This window comes from Coptis chinensis, chromosome 6 (assembly GCF_015680905.1).
Source record: "Coptis chinensis isolate HL-2020 chromosome 6, ASM1568090v1, whole genome shotgun sequence".
NCBI lineage: Eukaryota > Viridiplantae > Streptophyta > Magnoliopsida > Ranunculales > Ranunculaceae > Coptis > Coptis chinensis.
The window spans coordinates 16,639,101-16,663,454 of record NC_141461.1 but is presented as its reverse complement, the minus strand read 5'-3'; the positions used below and the strand labels follow the sequence as shown (position 1 = coordinate 16,663,454).

General features: G+C 40.6%; 4 protein-coding genes across 4 annotated transcripts; 2 read left to right on the top strand and 2 right to left on the bottom strand.

Moving 5' to 3' along the window:
- Window positions 1-718: 718 nt before the first annotated feature.
- On the bottom strand, window positions 719-2,133 carry LOC147491782 (protein FAR1-RELATED SEQUENCE 9-like). Its single transcript, XM_086567331.1, has 4 exons — window positions 1,998-2,133; window positions 1,001-1,919; window positions 836-914; window positions 719-751 (listed from the first exon to the last, which is right to left on the bottom strand). The coding sequence occupies exons 1-4, from the start codon at window positions 2,131-2,133 to the stop codon at window positions 719-721; spliced, it is 1,167 nt and encodes a 388-aa protein (XP_086423457.1).
- An 833-nt stretch (window positions 2,134-2,966) lies between these two features.
- Window positions 2,967-3,362, bottom strand: LOC147491781 (protein FAR1-RELATED SEQUENCE 5-like). Its single transcript, XM_086567330.1, has one exon. The coding sequence runs from the start codon at window positions 3,360-3,362 to the stop codon at window positions 2,967-2,969; it is 396 nt and encodes a 131-aa protein (XP_086423456.1).
- A 6,265-nt stretch (window positions 3,363-9,627) lies between these two features.
- Window positions 9,628-10,074, top strand: LOC147491780 (uncharacterized). Its single transcript, XM_086567329.1, has one exon. The coding sequence runs from the start codon at window positions 9,628-9,630 to the stop codon at window positions 10,072-10,074; it is 447 nt and encodes a 148-aa protein (XP_086423455.1).
- A 1,819-nt stretch (window positions 10,075-11,893) lies between these two features.
- Window positions 11,894-12,415, top strand: LOC147491779 (uncharacterized). The gene has a single exon (XM_086567328.1). It carries the CDS (start codon window positions 11,894-11,896, stop codon window positions 12,413-12,415), a length of 522 nt encoding a protein of 173 aa, XP_086423454.1.
- Window positions 12,416-24,354: the final 11,939 nt, after the last annotated feature.

Sequence of the window (24,354 nt, the reverse complement as noted above, 5' to 3'; positions counted from 1 at the left end):
AGCCACATGAAATTTTCAGGATGGTAGTTGAGTAGTTCTCTACTCTTTTCCTCCGCATTTCAAATTCAGCAATATGGACCTTTTAATCAATTGATAGGTTGAGCTTCATCTTCTCATGCTCATTATATGATACAACAAAGAAAATTTATACTATCTTGACGTTGGGAGTTCCTTGCTGAATGATAAAGAAAATTAATCATTAAAATCTGAGTAAAGAATATGGGAATCTAGTTTATTCCAAACTCCAAAGCAAATGATTCACCAGTGGTGAAATTATTATTATATTTATATGTAGCTCTGCATGACTTCCAATTTACCTTAAAAAATAGTCGCAAAGTTTACTATGAAATAGATACAACCTCGATCAAACATATCACGCGACTATTTGACTTTATTTTTGTTGATTGTATGGCCGAAAAAGAGTCTTACATATCTAGCAATCTAGCTCGCGAAACTAGTTGCCATGGTGCAACTCTCTAGCTAAGAAATAGAAGTTTCACTTATCTAGGACGACACAACAGCTGAATGTAAATGATATAGCGAACACTCTAGTTAATTTTCTACACATTCAATGCAAAAAAAAAACTTAGAATAAACCCTTCCAAATACATGCAGAACCATTCAAATGAAACTTCCAAAAGCAAGCTCCACATCACTCATCATAGCTTGTATTCTTCAAAATGGCAGTAACCTTTGAAATGCGACCTTCAAAATCTAATTATGTGCAACTCTCTTTAATCAAGCGACATTCCTACAACAAACACATATGAATATTCAAAGCTATGAAAATACAATAAACATACATATAAATAAATAATTAAAAATTTATATTTACCCGAAGATGAATAAGAATCATCATCATATCTGTGCTAGAGTCCAAAGTTGTGTCCTCGTTGTACAAGCAAGTTTTTTCACTGCAAGTCAATTAACATAAGAAAAGAATTTGTGAATACTCTAATAGGAATAAAAAGAAAGGAAGATTTTTTTTTGCATTTCTTACCCATTGTTTAGCTCTTCTTTACCCTTCTTCTTAAGCTCCGGACAATTCCTTTTATCGTGTGACACTCCAACCTTGTTACATCCATTATACCGTCTCCTTTTATATTTTTGTGCCTTTTTGAGTGTTTTCTCTTTATCTCCTTTAAGTCTTTTTCCACATCCTTTTGGTCTTGCTTGACTCGGTTCATGATAATTAATTGCCAAATTAGAACTCCTTGCTCTAGAAACTCCTACACTTGTATCACAACCAAACGCTTGACTACGTTTCTTATGTGGTGTTGCTACACTTGTATCATAACCAACCAACTTACTAATTTTTTTAGGTGCACCACTTAAAGCATCTGTAAACACTTTAGTTGCTTTTTCACTTTCAAGGGATTTATCAACTACAAGTGTTGACATTTGAATCAATTCATTCCGCTGCATGATGTATAATTTATCATCTTGAATCTCCATTCCACCATCATCAATGACTGCCCCTGACTTTGCAGTTTTGCACCATCTCTTCAAAATGTATTGATTCGGCAACTTATCAAAATCATGCATCATATTCAAATAAGCTAAAATATGCCTACAAGGGACCCCTAACCTCTCAAACTTTTTACAAGTGCATGAAGCAAAATCTATATCTTTTTGATAAGAAATTTTCTGCACTCTAGACTTTTCGGCCGCCATTTTTCTATGAACCTTATAAATGCAACACTTCTCATTCTCACTAACAAGTACAAATCTATAATTCAAGCTCTCCCATAACTCATCTTGAAATTTAAAGAAAAACTCATGTGTATAAACATCAACCATGTGTACCAAAAAGCTATGGGGCGTTTTCATTTTTGGTTTCTCAATCATATCTTTGTTATCTTCCATTAATTCCCTATGACGTTGGCGCACAAGTCCCCTACCAAACTGAACCATAAAATCTACCAAAGAATTTTATTTTGAAACATAGATTTTGAAAAATGAATGAGCGCTTTCCGCTCGTTGACTACTTGACATACCTGCAGAGAAGATGTGATTCACATGTGTGGGCACCCACTGTGATCGGATTTCGTACATCGACTCCAACCAATTGTTCTCATGTAAACCACTCCTATGAAGAATACCATTCCACTTCAAGTCAAACTCATCTTTCATCTTAGATCCCCAAATGCAGTTTGAAAACTCAGTGTAGTACTTACTATATATAACTGAATCTATTTTCATCGAAAATTTCATCAAGATAAAGCTAACCGCAAATACTGTTGACAGAGTACCCAAAGCTTCATCATGTAAAAAAAATAAAAAAAAATAACATCTGCAAATTAATTATAAAAAATAAAATAAAAAAATAAAAAATAAAAAAATAAAATAAAATAAAAAAGAAGAAAAATAAAAAACGTGTGAAAAGTGGTTGGAAGAGTTTGAGAAATGACTTTTGTCATTGTTGGATCTTGATCTGTAATAATCATCTTTGGGGGATTGCCTGACATAGCTTCTAAAAATTGGTTGAACAACCAAATAAATGATTCTGTGGTCTCATCACATAAAATGAACAAGCAAAAACAACTATCTGACCATAATTATTAACCCCAAACAGCAGTGCAAGAATCAAGCCATATCAATTAGTGTTGTAGGTAGAATCAAAGATAACCACATCACCATAAAATTTGTATGCTTGTCTCGAGGTTGCATCAGCCCAAAAACAATGTGCAATTCTCTGTTCATCGTTTGTCTCAATTTTAAAAGTGAAAGAAGGATTCCTCCCTTGTTCCAATTTTAAAAACTCATAAGACATATCTCCATCATGGCTTTTCATCTTATTACGCTTGTCCCTTTCCTGGTTATTTAAATCTTTCTGTGTGAAACCAATATTTCTATCCCTCCTGACTAAACTCCAAGAAGACTGAATTGCTGATGTTGTGGTATTTTTACCATGCCAAGTTGTTGTGTCAAACATTTTTGGGCACTAGAAACACCACGGTAAGATCTTAGAAGATGTACGGATGAGAATGCCCTTCAACAAATACAGTAACAACAAATGTACCAGAGTTTGACTTTGTCACAACAACTTTTGCTTTACAATCTTCTTTTACATTGCCCCGACGCCTTTTTGTATCAACGTTCGCTATTTCTGAACTTTTTCCTTGCTTGTAACACACATATTCCTTTCTTACACATTCACCATCTTTCTTCCTTTCAGACCAACTACGAACACTGAATCCAGCGGCTTTGGCATAATTATTGTAGAAACTGTAGACATCATCAAGTGATTCAAACTCCTGTTCTTTTCTAGGTTTGGTATCATTTGATACTTGGGGATTATAAATGTGATTAGGTTTCCCAACTACACTCCCACACTCAATTTCAAAATTCTCATTTTCCATCTCAATGTAACCTGGAAAAAAAAAATATAACAAACCCAAGTTCTAATAAGCGGAATGCAACGTTAAACAAATTCTAGTAGATGGAAGTAGTTACCTCAAAATTAAAATTCTATTTTACTCTAAATAACAGAACAATTGAAATTATAAAAAAAAATTGTCGACATTGACAAATGCAGAAAACAATGTAGGAATAGAATAATTACAGGACCGAAAATGACAGGACCAAACTGCAACTAGTTCCACATTCTCAAAAGAATGAGAGGCATAGAACAACCATCGCTTTGACCTTCAATAGGAAAATTAGCAGAAATAATCCCAATAGAGAAACCTAGCTCGTTACCACTACTAGTAACTTCAATAATATTAACCCAGATAAAAAGAATCTTAACAGTTACTCCCTTTAATTGAGTCAACTTGTCTTTTGAGATGTACCTAGTAATTTTAGACTTGTATTTCAACTAATAACCTTGAATACTAAAACTAAAACTCCCATTTAAATATGCTGCAAATTTCCCAGTTTTTGGCTCTAGCTCATATCCAGTTACACCTTGTGGTAATAGACCTACTGGGAAATCATAGCTTCTCAGTACTTCATATGCTGATAATTTGGATGCAGATGATTGTGTTGGTAAAAAGGATATGGAAATGAAAAGGACACAGAAATAAAATAGTAGATTCTTCATGGGTTGTATTGGGTTCATTTCTCTTCTGTCTTTTCTCCAACAAATGCTACTTTAAGGCTACTAGTCTGGATCAATTTAAGTGGAAAGAAAATTTAGATGCAAAAAAGAAACAGACCATCAATTGTTATTTGGCTGATGGAGTGAAGATGGAAGAAGAGAAGTTAGTTTTTGCCTTTCTTTTGTTGTTTAGGACTTGCTATAAGATGAGAAGGAGAGAAACAGAAAAACAGGAGATATAAAGAGACAAAGAGTGCGAGTAGGGAGAGAGGAGTGTTCTTACGAAAGAGATGGGAGAGAGAAAAAGAGAGAAAGATCGAGGGAGAGATTTTGGGTTTTGAGGGATCGTGGATTTTATTTCGCGAAATTTCAATATTTAGATAAAGTCCGTTTAAGTACATCCGCTTAAGAGCGGGGCTATATATATATATATATAGATTACCTAGAAAATGAATTAAAACCTAATTTCTAGTGGATATGATATACTCACCATAAAGATCATCTCCACAAAATTTCAGCTCATTTGGAAACCTCTAACCTATATAAAAATTGTCAATATTTTTAAAAAGAAATCTAACGGTCCAAAAATGTTGAGTTTCTTCAATCATATTTTGTCTATTAGAAGTTTTCAAATGTGCTGCAATTTTGTGGAGATGATATTTATGGTGAGTATATCATATCCACTAAACATTAGGTTTTAATTTATTTTCTAGGTGATGTTTTACGTACGTACTTACTTTAAATTAAAATAAGTATGTACTTCTAAGAGCGAGTATATATATATCAAGCACAAATCCACGTAGAATATGAATGTTTAGTACTTCAAAGATCACATATGATGTTATAGACACATAGGGGATATGCTCTCATTCATTAATTGTTTTCTCTATTTTCAGCGACATCCTTTTATCCTCAGGTGATCAAGATCCTTTTGTTGGATTATCATAGGATTTAGATTGATTAGATTCATTCAAACACAAAGATGCACCTTAAATAAGAAACACTTGTCGTAATTTGGAAAATGTACCAATTATTGACAATGAGAGCTTCTTGGAATAAAAGGAAAATAGTCAAAGATTCAATCAATTGTTAATTTTGGTGTTAATTGTTTGATTTTAATGAAAAGTTACTTATTTAAGAAATGGAGTTTGAGTTCAATTTTCATGGTTGACATACGTGAGAAATATTATAGATTTTTTTTTCTTATTTACTTAAAGTCTAAAAGTGATGCATTGCATTAATTTAGAAGAGAATGTCATTTAGTTTCTTCATAAGTTGACTTTTTAAAATGTGTGTCCTAATTAATAAGATTGAATTTTAGGATTTTCCAGTTTCCTAACTAGTCAGCCCTTTCTATAAATTTTGTACAGGTTTGACGTGGTACGGTAGGGCTAGAGAAAGAAATATCTCTCTCATATTAGAGTGCTACTTAGGAGAGAGAAAAATCTCTCTTAGATGTCTCGGTCTACTTTAGAATATAGAAACCAATAACATGTCAGGAATACATTCCACAAAGCAGTCAATATTACATTCCACGAAGTAGTGCATTTATGATCCATTATTTAAGAAGGATTAGAGCAAATCAAATGCAAAGAGTTGTTGTTGACATCAAGAACCTTCTACGTGCTCGAAAGAAATATTATAGTCAATGTTGTACCCAGTGCTTCTTATTAATCACACAAAGTCGAGGATAAGAAGCCTCGATGCAGTGGAACCACTGTCCTAATTACTTTTACGATGGTCTACGGTGGTTGACTTCCACTAATGGAAAATAAAAACAAAATGGAAAAGAATCAAGTTAATTCCCATATTCAATTCAAGAATAGCAAGACTTCCAACGCTTATTTGATGCAATAGAACTATTACATAAGGCCATTTTACCCTAATTAATGATTAACTTCAATTCGCCTAAGATAGGCAGACACTTTTCATCTATGAATACAGAGCAAATTAAAGGTGCATCATTATTAGGCCTCTCTCTCTCTGTGTGTGTGTGTGTGTGTGTGTGTATATATATAGTTTATGACTATTTAGTACCACATACTTTCACTTTTTTTTTAAATGGTACCTGTATTTTATTTCTCGCCTATTCGTACCACGAACTTTTAATTTGTTTCAATTTAGTACCTCAGTCTCTTTTCCGCCCAATTCTGTCCAATTTCACTAACGGCGTTAGCGAGCTCACGTGAACATTTTTTTTTTGCTAATAATCTTTAATCAATCTTAAAAATTAATTCTTAAAAAAAAAAACACACACACACTATTCATGTGAATAGTGTTTTGTTTTTAAAAAATTAATTATTCAAAAAAAAAAAAAAACACTGTTCACGTGAATAGTGTGTGTGTGTGTGTTTTTTTTAAAGATTGATTAAAGATTATTTTAAAAAGAAACTATTCACATGAATAGTATTTTAAAAACTAAAACATTATTCACATGAATAGTGTTTTTAAAATACTATTCACGTGAACAGTGTTTTTTAAAAAAGATTGATTAAAAATTATTACAAAAAAAAAAAACACTGTTCATGTAAATAGTGTGTGTGTGTTTTTTTGCTTTTTTAAGAATGAATTTTTAAGATTGATTAAAGATTATTAAAAAAAAAAAAAAAAAAAAAAAAAAACTGTTAACGTGAGCTCGCTAACGCCGTTAGTGAAATTGGACGGAATTGGATGGAAAAGAGACTGAGGTACTAAATTGAAACAAATTGAAAGTTCGTGGTACGAATAGGCGAGAAATAAAGTACATGTACCATTTAGGAAAAAAAGTGAAAGTACGTGGTACTAATTAAATAGTCATAAACTCTCTCTCTATATATATACTAGCAAAAATGCACGTACTCTGCCATGTGAGTAAGAGATGAATGAAGCATGGCCAGTACATCCTCAGTTTCTGAAGTCCTTTTATGAACTTGTGTTAGTGTGTTCACAATAGTTGCTAAAATAGGCAACCTAAAAACAAATTAGATAATAATTTTTTTTTTTGAAAATGCAAGAGTGATATTTCTTTCATGTGCAAAATTCTAAACTCTGATCAACAGTGGAAAATTTTATTACATATACCAAAACCTTTACATTGTAGAAATTTATAGTTGCTCCACAACACTGGCTCCAATCTTTTCTCAATTTGCTTTATTTGATTTTTTTTTTCTAATTTGAAGGTTGTAAGCTTAATATTAAAGTGCACTTGAGTAGTTCTGGTCTCAAGTTTGATCCCATTCAATGCATTGCTACATACTTCTAGCCTTTACTGAGTGCTCATTCGGGTAAAATGTACTGGCCTCTGAAGAAGGTGCTTCCACACTTAATGCATATGCACCAAGTGCAAGGATTAGCAGTCTTACAAAAACGAAAAATAATATATTGATAACACACTTGGGAGTATTGCCATACAAATTTCAGGAGGATGGGAAGACAAATTGTACTGACAGATCTTCGATTGGGTTTCACGATGCCATGAAGCTTCCATCCTCCAAGTCCAACCAATATGAATATGTATTAACCCCTTTTTAGTCCACTGAGGTGGCATGTCCACCGGCCTGAAGTAAGATAAGAAAATGAAGGCGCGAAACACCTGATCAGGGCTGCGACTCTGAAAAAGTGGTCGGGCAGTATGACAACATATGGAAGCAGAGCGGTCAGAGTCAAAGAGGAGGCAACTTAATAAAGAAGGAACGGGGGGTACAACAGTAAGGCCACGGAACCCTAAGAAGACAGGTATGCCAATATGGACCAGAAGATGGGAGGAAGATTAACGGATAAGAAAGTAGGGAGGAGGATATAAAGAGGAACAATAAAGGAAAGAAGAGAGGGGGAGAAAAAGAAAGAAGGAAAAAATATAGTGAGAGGGAGGAGAGACCAAGACATAGGATCTTAGAAGGGTATATTTCAATTCATACATTTGGCACTGTCTGTGGGGACGAGGTAGGTCCACAATTTGAGAAGAAGGGGAAGGTGCGAAACATGGCTCCAACTAAGAGAGGAAGAGGCAGGGGAAGAGGTAGAGGACGAGGCAGAGGAAGGCTGGCGAGGGAGGAGGCCGTTAGGAATGAAACGGACAGCGTGGAAAACATAGAAGTGGGGGAAGAGGAAGTCGAAGATGTGGTGGCTGAGGCAACTAGGTTGCTTCAAGAGGAGGTAGGCAGACTTAGGGAAGAAAATGAGGAGCTGAGGAGAGAAAGGGAAGACACTCAGGAGGGAGCAGAAACCGTAGTGCCTACGAGTAGTGAAGTGGAAGTGCAAGGTGAGGAACTTCCTCAGGAAGTCGGGGTGGACCATGCAAGGGGCATTACCATGGAAATGGTACAGGCGATGATCGAAAGAGATAGAGAGGCTAACCGCGCGGTGGAAAAGGAGAAACACGGCGCAGCCAAGAAGGTGGTGGAGAGCCTGAATCAGAATCCACTTGCTGACTCAGTTTGGAATTCGGAGGTACCCAAAAGGTTCACCCAGCCGCGGTTTGAAAGGTACGACGGGAAAGGAGATCCAGCGGACCATTTGCATCACTTCCGTCAGCAGATGCCACTGTGGCAAGAGGCGAAGTACGATGGCCTCCGGTGCATGATGTTCCCCGTTAGTCTGAAAGGGGGAGCATTTGATTGGTACTATCGGTTGGCGTCATGGAGTATACAAAGGTTCGAGGAGTTGGAGCAAGCTTTTGTGAATCACTTCATCCATCAGAAGAAGAGGGTGGTGGACGTAGCGGATCTTTTTAATGTCAAGCAGAAGTCTGCGGAGACGCTCAGAGATTTTTTATGCAGATTCAAGGAAGAGACCCTGAGGGTGGAGAGTTTGGACGAGCGCACCGCGGTCATAGCATTCCAGTATGGGCTAAAGTAGGGAACTAGGGTGCATGAATCGGTATCAAAGATTGAATTTACCACCTTGCATGCTTTGTACTTGAAGGTAGAGAGGTATATCCAATACGAGGACATTTTGCAGAGAAACTTTTTTACCCAAGAAACCCGACAAGACAGTGCACGCCGTGGCCGCGGAGGACGGGAGAGACAGAGATAGGGCCGCGGCACGGGATGGAGGAACATACAGGGGGGAGACACAGAGGGCAGAAAGGGGCAGGGACCAAGCCCGATGGGAGTACAGGGAAAGAAAACCCTATTGCGAGATAGACTTGACTCCGCTGAACAAGCCGTTGGAGGAAATCCTGCCTCTGATCAAGGGACAATGACATTACGAAGAACCGCGGAGCTCGCTTAAGGAGATAGAAGGAAAGCCATTTTGCGCGTACCATCATGTTAGGAATCATGCTACCAATGAATGCTTTGCTTTGCAATGGTTAGTAGAGAGAATGATTGGGAGAGGGCAGCTAAAGGAACATGTCAAGGAAGTTCAGCTGATCGAAAGGGTTCCTGCCATGGCCAGAATCCTGGGCACGATAAATGTTATCTTCAGCGGAGAAACGCTCATAGGGATAAGGTGAGGAGGACAACCAGTCTGCAGCAGGTCAACGAAGTCGTGAACAGTCCGCGGCCAGTTGAAGTAGCAGAGAAAAGGACAGGATAAAATTTACTCCAAAGGATCTGGAATCGGTGAGCTCGCCGCACGAAGATGCGCTGGTGATTACCATAGCAATGGGGAATTACATGGTGAAGAAGGTGCTGATAGACTGTGGAAGTTCAGTGGATTTGCTGTTTCAGAGTGCGATGGAAGAAATGGGGATAGAAAAGGAGCAGATGAAGCCTCCACAGACTAACTTGTTCGGATTCAATGGCAGCATGACTGAGCCATTGGGGGAGCTAGTACTGCTGGTGACCGCGGGGCTGGTGACTGTTTTCACCAAGTTTATGGTAGTGGACACTAACTCGCAATACAACGCGATCCTGGGAAGAAAATGGATTCATGAGATGAAGGCGATTCCCTCCACTTATTACCAGGTGATCCGCTTCCCGACAAATAGGGGAATGTACGAGATAAGAGGGGATCAAGTCGCAGCTCAAAACCTCCATCAGGTGACAGCGAAGGGTCTTGTGCGCGCGCCCGGTAAGGGGACGCCGGAGACAGGGGACAATCTAGCATAGCAATTACAGATCGCGGCCGAAGAAAAGAGGCCGCTTGTCAGCCGCAAGACAATGGACGAGATTGAGGTTGTCAGCATTGGAGTGGCCGAGAAGGAGAGGTTTGTGAATGTGGGGGCAAGTTTGTCAAAGGATTAGGAAGGCAAAACTGATCGCCCTTTTGGCCGAGAACAGTGATGTGTTTGCATGGACAATCGAGGTTTTGGTAGGGTTGGACCCGGAGTTGGCGTGTCACAGATTGCATATGCAGGAAGGGGCCCGCCCAGTCCCGCAGAAAATAAGGAGTATGAAACCACAGTATGAGCAAGGAATTCGGGAAAAGGTAAAGAAACTGAAAGAGGCGGGTATCATCCGTGAATGCAAGTTCACTGAATGGCTGTCGAATGTGGTAGCAGTGCCTAAAAAGAATGGGAAAGTAAAAATGTGTGTGGATTTCACAGACGTCAACAAGGAGTATCCAAAGGATTGTTACTTGATGCAGCGGATAGATGTGTTGGTGGACCGAACCGCAGAGTATAAGTTCTTTTTATTCATGGATGCGTCGATGGGCTACAATCAGGTGGTGATATACGGCTCAGACCAAGAAAAGACATCGTTCATAGTGGAAGGGGGAACGTACTGTTACACCAGGATGCCTTTTGGTCTGAAGAATGCGGGGGCAACATTTCAGAGAGTGGGGAAGAAGATGTTTGAGTCTAAAATCAGAAAGAGGATGGATATCTACATAGATGACATGGTAGAGAAGAGTATGACTGAAGAGGAGCATTTGGAGGGGTTGAGAGAGACATTCGCCATATTGCGAAGACACAAGCTGATGTTGAACTTAGAGAAGTGCACATTTGGGGTAACATCCGGAAAATTCCTGGGATATATAGTCACATATTGCGGTATAGAAGCAAACCCAAATCAGATTAGGGCTTACTAGAAATGCCATCCTCGCAGAATGTGAAGGAAGTTCAGAGGCTGGCCGGTAGGGTCGCGGCACTTAATAGATTTATATCCAAGTCATCGGACAAGTGTCGGCCCTTGTACCTACTGTTAAGAAGGACGAGTAACTTCCAGTGAACCGAGGCATGTGAAAGGGCATTCCAGGAGTTGAAAGAATATTTGGGCAAGGCCCCGATCCTGTCGCGGTCGGGACAGGGGGAGAAGTTATACTTATATATGGGGGTGTCAGAGTGTGCAATTAGTTTAGTATTGATAAGGATGGTGGGAAAGACAGAGAGAACGGTGTACTTCCACAGCAAAACAATGTTGGATGTCGAAACAAGGTACAATAGGATTGAAAAGTATGCCCTGGTGCTGGTCTTCTCAGCGCTGAAGTTGAAACCATACTTCAATGCTCATTCTGTGGTAGTCATGACTAACTTGCCACTCAAGTAGGCATTGAGGGCCGAGAAGTCAGGAAGAATGCTAAAGTGGGCAGTGCTGCTCAGCTTTTATGAGATCGAATACCAAGCTAGAACCGCAGAGAAGGCCCAAGCAATGGTGGAATTTTTGGCCCAGTTTCCGACCGAGGACCCACTTGGGGAGAAGAGATGGTTATGGAACAGGAGACGGACCAAAATCACGACCCCTTGGATCCGTGGGACATGTGGAATGGTTGGAGGGTATTCACGGATGGTTCAGCTACAGATGCTCGGAACGGAATTGGGGTGGTGCTGGTTACACCCGAGAACACTTGCCTAGAGTTGTCAATGAAACTGGGTTTTGCGGCTTCGAACAACGAGTCTAAGTATGAGGTAGTGATAGCAGGGATGGATTTGGCCAAAGATTTGGGTGTGCGCGAATTGACAGTGTTTTCAGATTCTAATTTGGTAATATGCCAAGTCAATGGAGGATTCGTGGCGCGGTGCCCTCGGATGACCAAATATCTAGAGGTGGTACAGAAAAAGGCAGGAAAGTTCGAGAAAATCAGCTTTGCTCATCTAGGCATGGGGAGAATAGACACGCCGATGCTTTGGAATACGTTGCCGCGGTACTCCCTAGGACAGAGGGTAGATCTATTGAGGTCAGGGTACTGAGCAAACCAAACATCGCAGAAGATAAGGATGTGTGCCTTACTGAGGAGCAAGAGCATGGGTGGATGGGACCCATCAAGAGTTACCTATCGGGGATGGATACAGGGGACAAAGGTGAGAGAAGGAGAATGGAACAGAGGTCAAGGAGATACATTCTGACAGACGAAGAGTTATATCGGCGGAGCATCAGCAGACCACTCTTGAGATGCCTGGGGCCGCAGAAAGCGCAAGAGGTGTTGGGAGAGGCTCACGAAAGGGAGTGTGGGAGTCACTCGGTTGGAAGGACGATGGCCCACCGGTTGCTATCCCAAGGGTACTTCTAGCCTCACATGAAGAGAGATGCGACTGAGTATTCCAAGAGGTGCCAAAAATGTCAGACTTTTGCGCCGTTGATTCATTCACCTGCAGAACCATTACACAAGGTATTTAGTCCGTGGCCCTTCGTTATGTGGGCGTTGGATGTCGTCGGGCCCCTGCCTATGGCCAGTGGAAAAAGGAGGTTTATGCTAGCTGCGACGGACTATTTTACGAAGTGGGTTGAGGGTGTGGCCCTACAGCAGGTGAAAGAGGAACAAGTGAGAAAGTTTTTGTGGGAGAATATAATATGCCGGTTTGGGCTGCCACACACCATCATCGCAGACAACGGTACTCAGTTCACAGGGGGAAAAGTGAAAGCCTTCCTCCAAGGCTACAAAGTGAAGCAAGGGTTCTCAGCCCCGTACAATCCTAAGAGGAATGGTCAGGCAGAGTCTTCTAACAAGGTTATCTTGGATAGTTTAAAGAAAAAGCTGGAGGAACGCAAGGGGTGCTGGGCAGATGAGTTAAATCATGTACTGTGGGCATATCACACAACGCCGCGGACATCTACAGGAGAATCCCCTTTCACAATGGCCTACGGAGTGGAGGCAGTGGTCCCAGTGGAAATGATGGGCTCGACGACTAGAACCAAGGCGGTGGAGGCAGGGGGGAACGAGAAAATACTGGCCGAGGAGCTGAACCTAACAGAGGAGAGGAGAGACACAATGTGCATCCAATTGGAAGAGTATCACCGTAGATTGCAGAGACAGTATAACAAGTGGGTGAAGCCGTGAACATTTCATGTGGGAGATCGGGTACTTCGGAGGGTGACCCTAGCTACCAAGGAAGAGACAGACGGGAAGTTGGGACCCAACTGGGAGGGACCCTACACCGTGGTGGAGGCAGGGATTGCCGGGACCTACATGCTGCAGACACCCCAAGGGGAGAACATCAAGCGGCCGTGGAACGCCCGGATGTTGAAAGAATTCCGTGAGTAGTTTTTGTCATAGTTGCTTTAATTAGAGAAAATTGTACTTGCTTCATTCGAACTTTGTAATGTTATTTTGAGTTAGCTACTATGTTAATGAAAGCAATAGCCGAATTTTCCCATCTGATGAATGTGCGTTCGCTCATGTGTGTGTTAGGTCGGGAGCAGCGGATAAGGGTTTCTACATCAATGTTGACTCTTTGGTTGATTTGGGGGCAAGCTGAGTTGCCTACTCAGCTGCCCTCAACATCGCCACGACCAACTTGGGGGCGCGCTGAGTGGCCCGGGCTTACTCAGCGGCCCTCAACATCTCCTAAGTCAACTTGGGGGCAAGCTGAGTGGCCCGGGCATGCTCAGCTACCCTCAACATCTCCACGGCCAACTTGGGGGCGCGCTGAGTGGCCCAGGCTTACTCAGCGGCCTTCAACATCTCCTTAGTCAACTTGGGGGCAAGCTGAGTGGCCTGGGCATGCTCAGTTGCCCTCAACATCACCACGACCAACTTGGGGGCAAGTTGAGTGGTCCAGGCATGCTCAGCTGCCCTCAACATTGCCACGACCAAGTTGGGGGCGTGCTGAGTGGCCCGGGCTTACTCAGCGGCCCTCAACATCTCCTTAGTCAACTTGGGGGCAAGCTGATTGGCCCGGGCATACTCAACGGCCTCCTATCTCGCCAAAGCAAATTAGAAGGGGATGAACGCCACGGTGAAACAAGGTGGTAATTAACTAGGGAAGGTGTCAACACATTACAAAAGAGGAACACTTGGAGTGCAATGAGTATTCATAAAATAAAAGTTAAACAGGAATGGAGACCCACTGCGGTCTGCTGGGAGTACCCAGAAATCCAAACCTAGGGGTTGAAACCAAAAAGTTAAAGTATCAAAACATCAGATACAACTGTGCAACTGGCTAGGCCAACAGACAAAGTGAAACTTAGATACATTTCATTTCGGATCGCCCAAGGCATCTGCAGGCTGACCGCCCTCCTCCGCCGCGTCGGTGGATTCATCCACATCAATGGAGACGAAGACACCCCAGGAATGGCAGCGGCTTCCGTCTCAGGAGCGGGGGATATGTCCGCGGATTCAGTTGAAGCCAAAGCAGGAGATGGGTCACGAAGAAGACGTCCGGCGGCAGTAAGAGCTTCCAGCTGCTGATTCAATTCTCGAGCTATCTTCTTGGCAGCAAGGACTTTGAAGTGTTCAGCGGCACCTTTCAATGACTGTTCTAAGTCTGCTTGGGCGGCGGCCCTGTCGGCTTCCCTCTGGTGCTCTAGCTGAGAAGCAATGCCTGCCACATACTCCTTGTAGGCTTCCTCGGCGCACTGGAGCTCCTTATGATGTTTAAGGGCAGTGATACGGGCCTCATCCCTTTCCTTCTTAAGTTGGGCACATTTTGCTTTTCACCCAGTGGGACCGTGAATCTCAGCTTTCACAGACTCGAACGCGTCCAGGGTGTTGGTTAGGCTGCGAATCACATAACCCACATCCAGACTCAGCTGAAGGGACAGACCAAGTTAGAGAACAGTAAACAATAAAGAGGGAATAGAAAGGGATGGGGTGCATACCCATTCCCAGCCAGTGTATATCGCCGCTCGGTGAGAGGCGAAAGAGAGAGAATCCCCATACGCTTGGTCCCTAGGAAGGTGGGAGCTGAAGAAGAGAGACGCAGCCACTGCTGGATTATCCAGAGCAGAGTCACGCGTGGTAACGTTGTGGTCTCTGGCCTTGAACTGAGGATGCCAGAGTTCTGCGGGCCCGTCGGACAGGGGACTAATTTGAACCGCCTCTTTGCCACTGCAGCGGGTGGAGGGCCGCAGTGATGAAGGTCGAGAGGAAGGTGCAGGGGCCGTGGGGGTAGTAGTCTTGGCCTTCTTGGCGGTTGCAGTGGCGGGCGCATCACCGTCGGAATCGCTGTCCTAAAGCTTGAGTTTGGTAACATCCATGTTGTCAGAGGTGCCTGCAGGGGGGCGGGGGGAAATCGTCGTCCCAGTCAGCTATGGAAGAATACGACCTGGGGACAGTAGCAGGAGGGACTGAGAAAGAACCAAAGGACCGATGGGCTGTGGGTTTTTCCTTCCGTTTCTTAGGGGGAGATGGTTTGGGTTTCCTTTCTTTGGGCGGGGGCAAAAGGTAGAAAGGGCCGCGGTATTGGCCGATGTCTTTGAGGGATGGGTCTCGGAGGAGTGGACTCCCTTTGTCAGGGTCAATGCCGAGGATGTCACACTGGTTGACCCCTAGGCTGCGGAGTCGGGTGAAAGTTGCGGAGGAAACACCAGCGTATATCTGGGAGTGGGAATCCAGGTTCCAACCTGAAAAGCAGAGGAAAAGATATGTCAGGGAGATAATAGAATGTGAAACCAACAAGGCAATTGACTTAACTCACCGCGGAAGATAAAATGGAAGTGCCTCAAAGACAATTCAGGGGGGAGAGCAGCGGAGAGGAAGTTCCCAGATACGTAGAGGGGATAATGATGCCAGACCTTGTCGGAGGTGGTGACGCGAATAACAAATGATTTCTTCTGCGGACACACGCAGAAGGATTGATACCCCACGCTCCCGACCTTGGTGCTTTTCTTGATAAAATAGTCGGATGTGATGTCCTAAAGGGAAATCAGAGGGGTATTTGTGGTATTGTAGTAGTTGGCTGCGAACATGATTTGCCAGAAGTTGCCGATGCCTTGGACCGACGGAATATTAAAATAATTGCAGACTTTAACATCTAACAAGGATAAGGGGAAGCGGAGGCCAGCGCTATTTGCCCCACCGTGGCTACTAAAAACCCTGACCGCGGTGATACTAAATGGGGAAAATGAGTGACCCCGGGCACATGTTCTAATACCACATCCTCAGGGATGTTGTAGGCAGTAATGAGAGGGAGGAGAAGGCAGCGCAGAGGGTCTACCGGAGGTGGATGGAATAGCGGCCCCACGGGATGACTCCGAGGAGGGAGACTCCGGGTGGTTGGCGGAGGGGCTGGAAGATCCAGACTCCGCTGCAGTGCCGGATGATCTGGAGGTCGGGGATGCAGATCTGGTGGATCCGGTAGCGAAGGAGCCACTAGATTCGGAGCCAGACATGTCACCAGAGTATAATGAACAAGACAGACGGGGGTAAGAGTGATGGACGAATAGTAGGAAGAAAGAAATGGACACGAAAGAGCAAGAACTAAAAAGAGAAAGAAAAGGATGACCAACCAACTTACTCTAGCAAGAAAAGGAAACTAAGAAGGGTGAGCGCAAACCTGAGTAGAGGAGGCGATCGGCGCGGGGAACGTAAGCAAGATGCAAAGAGAGCTTCACCGGAGATGGTAAGACAGATGCAAGGAACTCAAGAGAGGAAAAAGAAAGGCCCAAGAAAATTGGAGTAAGGGAAGATTTGTATAGTCAGGGGCAAAACGGTAAAAGGGGTGGCGCATGTGGAAAAGAGAGCTATTGAAGAATAAACGCGTGGCATCTCTAGAATCGAGGAGGCATGCCTAGTTGGGCGTGTGCCGCAAGGCACGTGCCTAGGGACACGTGGTAAAGGTCTGGAGGTCAAGGCAGTGGGTATCGTGATGGTCAGAAAGATTCGAATGATTGATGGGTGACAAGACATCGTGGTAGTCTGACAGCTGGGGAGTCTCGGTCCGCGAATCCGCTTGGATCCGCGGACCAAGAGGGGGAATTTGTATTAACCCCTTTTTAGTCCACTGAGGTGGCATGTCCGCCGGCCTGAAGTAAGATAAGAAAATGAAGGCGTGAAACACCTGATCGGGGCCGCGGCTCTGAAAAAGTGGTCGGGCCGTACGGCAGCATGTGGAAGCAGAGCGGTCAGAGTCAAAGAGGAGGCAACTTAATAAAGAAGGAACGGGGGGTGCAGCAGTAAGGCCGCGGAACCCTAAGAAGACAGGTGTGCCAGTATGGACCAGAAGATGGGAGGAAGATCAACGGATAAGAAAGGAGGGAGGAGGATATAAAGAGGAACAGTAAAGGAAAGAAAAGAGAGGGAGAAAAAGAAAGAAGGAAAAAATATAGTGAGAGGGAGGAGAGACCAAGACATAGGATCTTAGAGGGGTATATTTCAGTTCATACAGAATACCTACAAAAGAATACCCAACAGACACTTCAATAGTATATGGTTCTTTGACTTATCTGAAACAATAGGTTTTCTTCACACACTGTAGTACTCAAGAAAGAAATTTGCATAACTTATTTAGTTCCTTTTACCAATGTTTATGCTAGAAAAGCAATACCAAGTTACCAACCCCGAAGTGAGCTAGCTTGCAAGATCGCTCAAATGTCCCCAAGTTTCCTTAGTAAAACGTCATCAGTTTTTGCTTGATGTACTTAGGTGAATGTCTGTGCCAATGACATGTCAGATTCATTCAGCAGAATAACATGAACTCATATCAGGTTCTACATGCTTTCTCTAGATTGAAGTTATACACATAAAACCATTTCAATTTAATCAAGTGAGATAAAAAAAAAACCCTCATGGATTTGTATTTTATATTAGCAATAAATCTCCAGAAAACCATTCAGTATTATGGTAGTACTTTTGTGTTGTCAATATATGGGTGTTTTTGTTCTTACTATATGATCAGGCCTTTTACACACGTAGACCACAAAAAAGAAATCTATATAATATAAGCTGATATATTACTTGCATATGCCACATATGAAAATAACATAATCATCAATACATTTTATTCTACAAATGAAGATAACATTGCCAACAATACCAATTCAAATAATATAGATGCCTAACCTCTTCCCAGGACTCCCTCGTAGCTTCAAGCAAAGTAGTGCTGCATGTCTTCAATTCTACTGGGGAACCAGATCGAAGACATTGACGCTGCCTCCTCCCAGCTCCTGTTATGTTCCATACACCTGCTGCAATTCATTTTCATTAGCTGACTAACATCTATTGCAGTGTGAGAAACAATGTGCCTCACAACTTCATGAAAAAGTCAGTTATATGGTTCCCATTATACCATTGTACACCAATATAAACTTGTTCGATCAACTTCCATTACACAACAAAAGAAAAAGCTACATATGCTCTTTCTCCTCTGGGACATTCCATATAATTGATGCAATATCTGACATTTGAACACCCACTTAGTTAATCACACAAAGCACCTCTTCCACATTTCTTTCCATAAAAATAGCACACCTGCCAGTCATTGAATGCAAATCATAACATAAATATCATAAACTGCAGTTCATTATATACACTCGTCTCCTTTACATAAAACATTATAAGTATGTAAAGTCTCATTATGAGTTCAACGGTAAAGAATTAGAAAAGCTAATAAAATGATGAGTCGTTTTAAGCTTACTAACACATTGGATGTAGCATTGGACATTAAACCCTACTTTGAAAATAGAATCGAGTGATCCCTCTCCAAGAAGGTGATCCTCATTGAAACTGTTCTTCTCCTTTTGTCATAGCATATACGTGCACGCCCTCTGGGCGTCAAATTGAATCAGTGCTACAGAAGCGGTTCTTCTAAAATTTTGCCCCATAAATGCATGTTAAAGGACGAAACTAAATGAAACTTGTAACCATGCACTCACATAATCCAGCTGGTAGTTTGCTTAATACATGTTTAGGACTATATCACATACGATGGGGCTCAAGATATTTGAGAGAAAAGTTCAAATTTGGCCTTCATGCCTAGAGTAAATCATCTTGCTTCAGTTCATTTATCTTGCTTTAGTTCATTTGGTTGGTGTTTGCTGTGAATTTCCTAAATTCCCATTTATACGCGTGTACAGATCCCTGCACTTGGCTGACAAAGAAAGCTCATTGATGAGATTATGAACAAAGTTTCAGTTTCTAAAATTATTTCTTGAAATTATGTAAGCAAACATCCTTTGAAATTTGCATGCTAAAACTATATGAATTGAGAGGACACATCATATGACAAAAAAATTGCGTATAGATTTGTTTAGATATGATCAACTTGTTTACAGACTAACAGACTAATGATTGAAATAATCTTGCAAAATCTATCATGTGGCTAAAGAGCCAAAGTTTACCATGAGTTGCATAAAACCAAGATGCAAAACAAAATGGGAAAAAAAAATAAAGGATTTATAATCCGGTGATTTATGTGTTTCATCTTGACTTTTATACGCAAAACCAATCTCGTCATCCTGAATTAGAAGTCACATGAATCAGTCATAAAGCAGTCAACTTGCAGCAAACATATAAACCTGAGAACCAAAAGCGCACCTCAAGGACTTCTTTTTGAAACGAGAAAAACTGAGTGTTTGCTCCAATATATATCAACATGTGCTCTTCTACTATACTTCTTTGAAAATCTTGACAGCCCAACATTTCAAAATAAATTCACTCTAGTTACACTTGAGAAATGTGCACTTAAAAAACAATAAATATATATAGTTAAAAAAAAATAAAAACCCCCAAGAAGTGTAGATACAGTTTAAAAACAAGACTTATCAATGATCCTAGGGTAATGGAATCAATGGCCAAAAGAAATAAGAGAAAAGTCTAGATGATAAAATAGTAAAAGTACATAAGCTTTTGCCGACCTTAGGCGATATCCATTCCAGGCACAATGCATCAATAAGCAAGATTCCCCTTAGAAGGCTCTTATAGCAACAACAAATAATGTGTTACAGAAGTCAACAAATAACAAGCTCTTATAGCAACTACAATGAGTCAACGATCTAACATCAACAATTTGAGTAGACTCTGACGGGAGAAGCAAAAAAAGAAGAATGCAACTAAGATAGGGAATCTGTAGCTAAAAAGGAGTAGGAAAATTGGATCCAAGTCCATTCCATCTATGTGGTCCGAACCATTGACCTGCTCTCTCTCCCACCTGTTTTGTCAAAAAGTTCACCAAGCACTCCATGACCACCCTGATCAAACGTAGTGCACTAAGATTTGGTCATCTGGGTCACCATCAATAACCTTTCACTACCCCAAGTAGATACAATTTTATTTCCTAGAAGAACCGCATACCAACAGTAACTTCTTCTCAAGTATGATTCTATAATTAATTAGAAACCCTACAACATAATTACATTGTCCTATTGTTCAACCAGTTCATGTAGTACCCAAAAACTAAAAGACGTAGTCAGGATATCGTCTCGTTTGGAGATTTGGGAAATTGATCAAAGGAGCAACATACATAGTAACATGACCTTTTGTTGATAACAAATGATAAGCACCCAAAAGTGTATTATGAAACCCCATTGAGACATATAAATTTGGTTAATTATGTGTTTAATAATTATGAAATAAATATGTTTTCATACTTTTGCAGGTATTTGCAGTAAACATGGAAATATTGGTTAAACCTGCAATAAAGCACGAGGAACGGCGTATATATGAATTCTCCCAAATCCGCACAGAAGCATCAAACTTCCAAAGCTCCTACCTCTCAAACCGGGGACTCGAATGCGACAAGAGAGCTGCTTTCGGACAATCGAGGCGATGAACTCTACGATAGGCGGAAGTTTGTAAAACCGCCCAAAATACGGACCGCCACTAGACTGCACATGGACCCACTATGCGGGGCCACAAGATTGGATGAGTCATCAATCATGGAGCATGTCAAGACAAAAATAACAAATTATTGGTGCAAAGTTGACACCTTGCATGTAATAAATTAGATTAGGTGTTAATAGTGAAAAAAAGGCAAGGTGTCACTTTGTTTTAATGTGGTGGATAAAAATGAATTAATGTGGTTTGATGATTCACGTGGGAGGAAATGAGATTTCTCTCAAATGGAGAAGAAATTAGACAAGGGTGGGGGACACTCCATTTACTCCCTTGACTTATTTTCCTCACATGGCATTATTTTAGTTCCTTAGTGAAAAAAATGATAAGTTAGTTTTTGTTTTTATTAAAAAAAAGCTTGTAATAGTTTTAATGGAGGATCACTTGTTCTTCTAAGAAATAATAGAAGTGAGTTTGGTTGTGGATTTTCTTCTCTCTCTCTCTCTCTCTCTCTCTCTCTCTCTCTCTCTCTCTCTTTTGTGTTTTTATTAGTTCATAAGTCCTTGTCCCAAGGATCATGAGCTAACTTCCCTTTTGGGGAGTTAGTCTAACTCATGTGAGGGTAAACCAATTGTTGGTTTGGTAGGTTTAGGAAGAACAACTAACTCTACATCCTACCCCAAAATGGTACTTGGTGTAGAGTTTAGTTAGAAATCAAGCAATGAGCTTAGATATAAGTCATTGTTTGGTTTCACTTGCTAGCATGTATGAGCTCTTTAGTGAGCCATGCATGCTAGGGATCAAATCTATTTTTCCGTTAGGGACTTGTCTATGAGTCTAGGAAGAATCAAAACCTATTTCAAATCAACACTAATGATAGTTTCACATGAGGAGGATTAACTCTCCAACTTCTCTTTCAAATTTCTATTTCGGTATTAAGTGCATATTTTCATTTTAATGTTTTTTTTATTAATGTTTGTGTAGGAAGGAAAAATCTAGCATTAATAATTACTCCTTACTATTTAGTTCCCTCATTGTAAATTCTAATTTGTAGTTGTTCTAAGCTTTAGTTTAGTTCGAATCTTTATTCAAACTTTACGAAACGAAGATCGTGAGTAAGGAAACTTGATTGCTTTTGCACCAATTTAGAGAGTTCAAAACTCTAAGTAGTGTCCAAGCTTATATCAAATGGCGCCGCTGCTGTTCTAAAGCAACAGAACTTGTGCTACAGATCGGAAGTTGCATCAAGGGGGAACCCGCATTCTCTTCCTTCATTTACTTTTTCGTTTCGTTTTTTTTTTTTTTTTTTTTTGGCTAAAATTTGTATTTTTCCCTCGAAATAGACCTGTAATCTCACAAATTTTTTGTTCCACTTCCAGGTACCAAAAGTTAGGACTGGGAAACTTCAAGGGCGAAAAAGCGGGAAGCTACAGGTTCCAAATTTTAAGTATTATTATAATTTTTTTTTTTATTTTTTTTTTTTTTTTTTTTTATGTTTTTTTTTTCTGCATGTATGCCATGTATATAGTATTAGGAAAAATTTATGGATTATTATTTACGTATTAGCCTAGAATTATGCATGAATCATGTGAATATGCCTGTGAATATATATATGCGGTTAACTGGCCATGAATTACATATTAATGTATATATACATACAAATGGAACTGTTTTGCATGGTTATCTATATATCTATATCTAAGTCACATGTTTAGCATATATATTACCGAATGAGTGATTATTTGCATGTTAGCATCTATAATTTAGGAGTTATACATAGTAATTAGGATGTGTTTTAGTATTTTGGCCATAACTTTGGCTACAGTTCTCTGAATCACGCGTGTGAGCTCAATTCGGAAAGATCTCGACGGTGGAGGTCATTTTCGAGGTCAAAATCAACTGTTTTCCCCTCCAAAATCATCATTTTAGAAAACGGTGTTGTTTAATAAGTCGATTTTGTCAAGAAAGAGGAGAACATTCCAACGAGGGTTAAAATCTGAGTTGGGTAAGTTGTTTAAAACCTACGGGGGTAAAAGTCGCTCTCTATGGGACATTCGCAATCTCAATGAGTATTGTCGAAATTGATTTATTATGCAATACAAGAGTCGTATTTTAGTTTAGGTATAATACTTTGCATGTTTAGTTTTGTCATCTATTCTGCGTATGTATATGGTATTCGTATGCTAAGGTATTTAGATACGTATGAGTGATTCAAATTCGCCTGTTACTGTTGATATACGTTTACATAATATCGATTTACAAATTAGCGTACATATATTATTCATGATGTATATTTATTTGCATGCGTATGGAAATATTTATCGATGACACAAGCTTGCCTATTCAGATAGCTATAATTATGAGTAGAAAGTACCTTCACATGCTACTGCACCTAGTATTGTATGAGTAGATCGTATTTGTATGTTTGTATTTTAAACTGGCATAAATCTTTAAAAAAAAAAAAAAAATTAAATTAAATTAAATTAAATTAAATTAAAATTAATTTAATACCACCTTTGCATAAATTTTAATTCCATAAATCTTAATCATATTCCAATGGTGTCTAGGAAAATTGAAAGATTGAGGTTACTTAATTAGAACCGTGCTTGCACGGAAATCCTCCCTCATATCTCTCTTGTGACCTGGCTGTTGGTTTATGCACACGTATTCCTAGCTTCCCTGCTACGTTAGCAGCAGCTTAGGCATATGTTGTTCAACCCTAATGCTTAAGATAATAATAAAATTCGAGTCCTCATAATTCCTTCTGTAAGTTAGATTTAATTTTATGCTTGCATGAGATTAAGGTTTGGTTCCACTAAAGAAATTGAACATACCTATCGTCGAAAAAAATACGATAAGCAATTGCGTAAGTTCTCACATAAAAATTGTTCTTCTTCTGCTAATTACCTTCATCACAATCCTTCGCCGCCATCAACTTCGTCATTATGGCCGATGATCCTACACCAGCCAGAGAAGCCCCTCTCGGACTTCTATCTATTGCATTATGGGAAGGACCTTCTTCCCGCGATCAAACTTGAGGACATTGTCGGTGATTTTCAGTATCCCACCAAACGTTTTCAGTTTGTTACCAATATATCATGGTTTGGAGCACGAAAAACCGTACAATCATCTTCGTAGACTTCAACAAGTGGCAACAACATTTCATCATCCAGCAGTCTCTAAGGAACAACTCTTGCTTCGACTGTTTCCATTCACTTTAGCGGAAAAAGCGTCAATTTGGCTAGCAGGACAACAATCACAATCCATAGACACATGGAATAAACTAGTTCAAGCTTTTATGCTTCAATTTTACACTCAGAAGAAAACAACTGAAATGCTTCAGAAAATTCAATTCTTCCGTCAAAATCCTCATGAATCCTTTACGGAAGCATGGAGTCGCTTTTATCGATCTTACGTTAGAATGTCCTCACCACCAACTAGAAAAAGCTGTCCTTGTTCGTTCATTCTTTAATGGTGCGTGCGATCATCAAAAAGAAACTCTTGATATAATGAGCGGAGGT

Excerpts from the sequence above, each read along its gene's own strand:
- LOC147491782 (XM_086567331.1), bottom strand. The coding sequence starts at position 2,133 with ATGAAAGATGAGTTTGACTTGAAGTGGAATGGTATTCTTCATAGGAGT. Across the intron at positions 1,920-1,997 it reads GAATCACATCTTCTCTGCAG|ATTTTATGGTTCAGTTTGGT; the intron begins GTATGTCAAGTA and ends ATTCTTTGGTAG. Across the intron at positions 752-835 it reads TGATTCTTATTCATCTTCGG|GAATGTCGCTTGATTAAAGA; the intron begins GTAAATATAAAT and ends TGTTTGTTGTAG.
- LOC147491781 (XM_086567330.1), bottom strand. The coding sequence starts at position 3,362 with ATGGAAAATGAGAATTTTGAAATTGAGTGTGGGAGTGTAGTTGGGAAA.
- LOC147491780 (XM_086567329.1), top strand. The coding sequence starts at position 9,628 with ATGGGGAATTACATGGTGAAGAAGGTGCTGATAGACTGTGGAAGTTCA.
- LOC147491779 (XM_086567328.1), top strand. The coding sequence starts at position 11,894 with ATGCCAAGTCAATGGAGGATTCGTGGCGCGGTGCCCTCGGATGACCAA.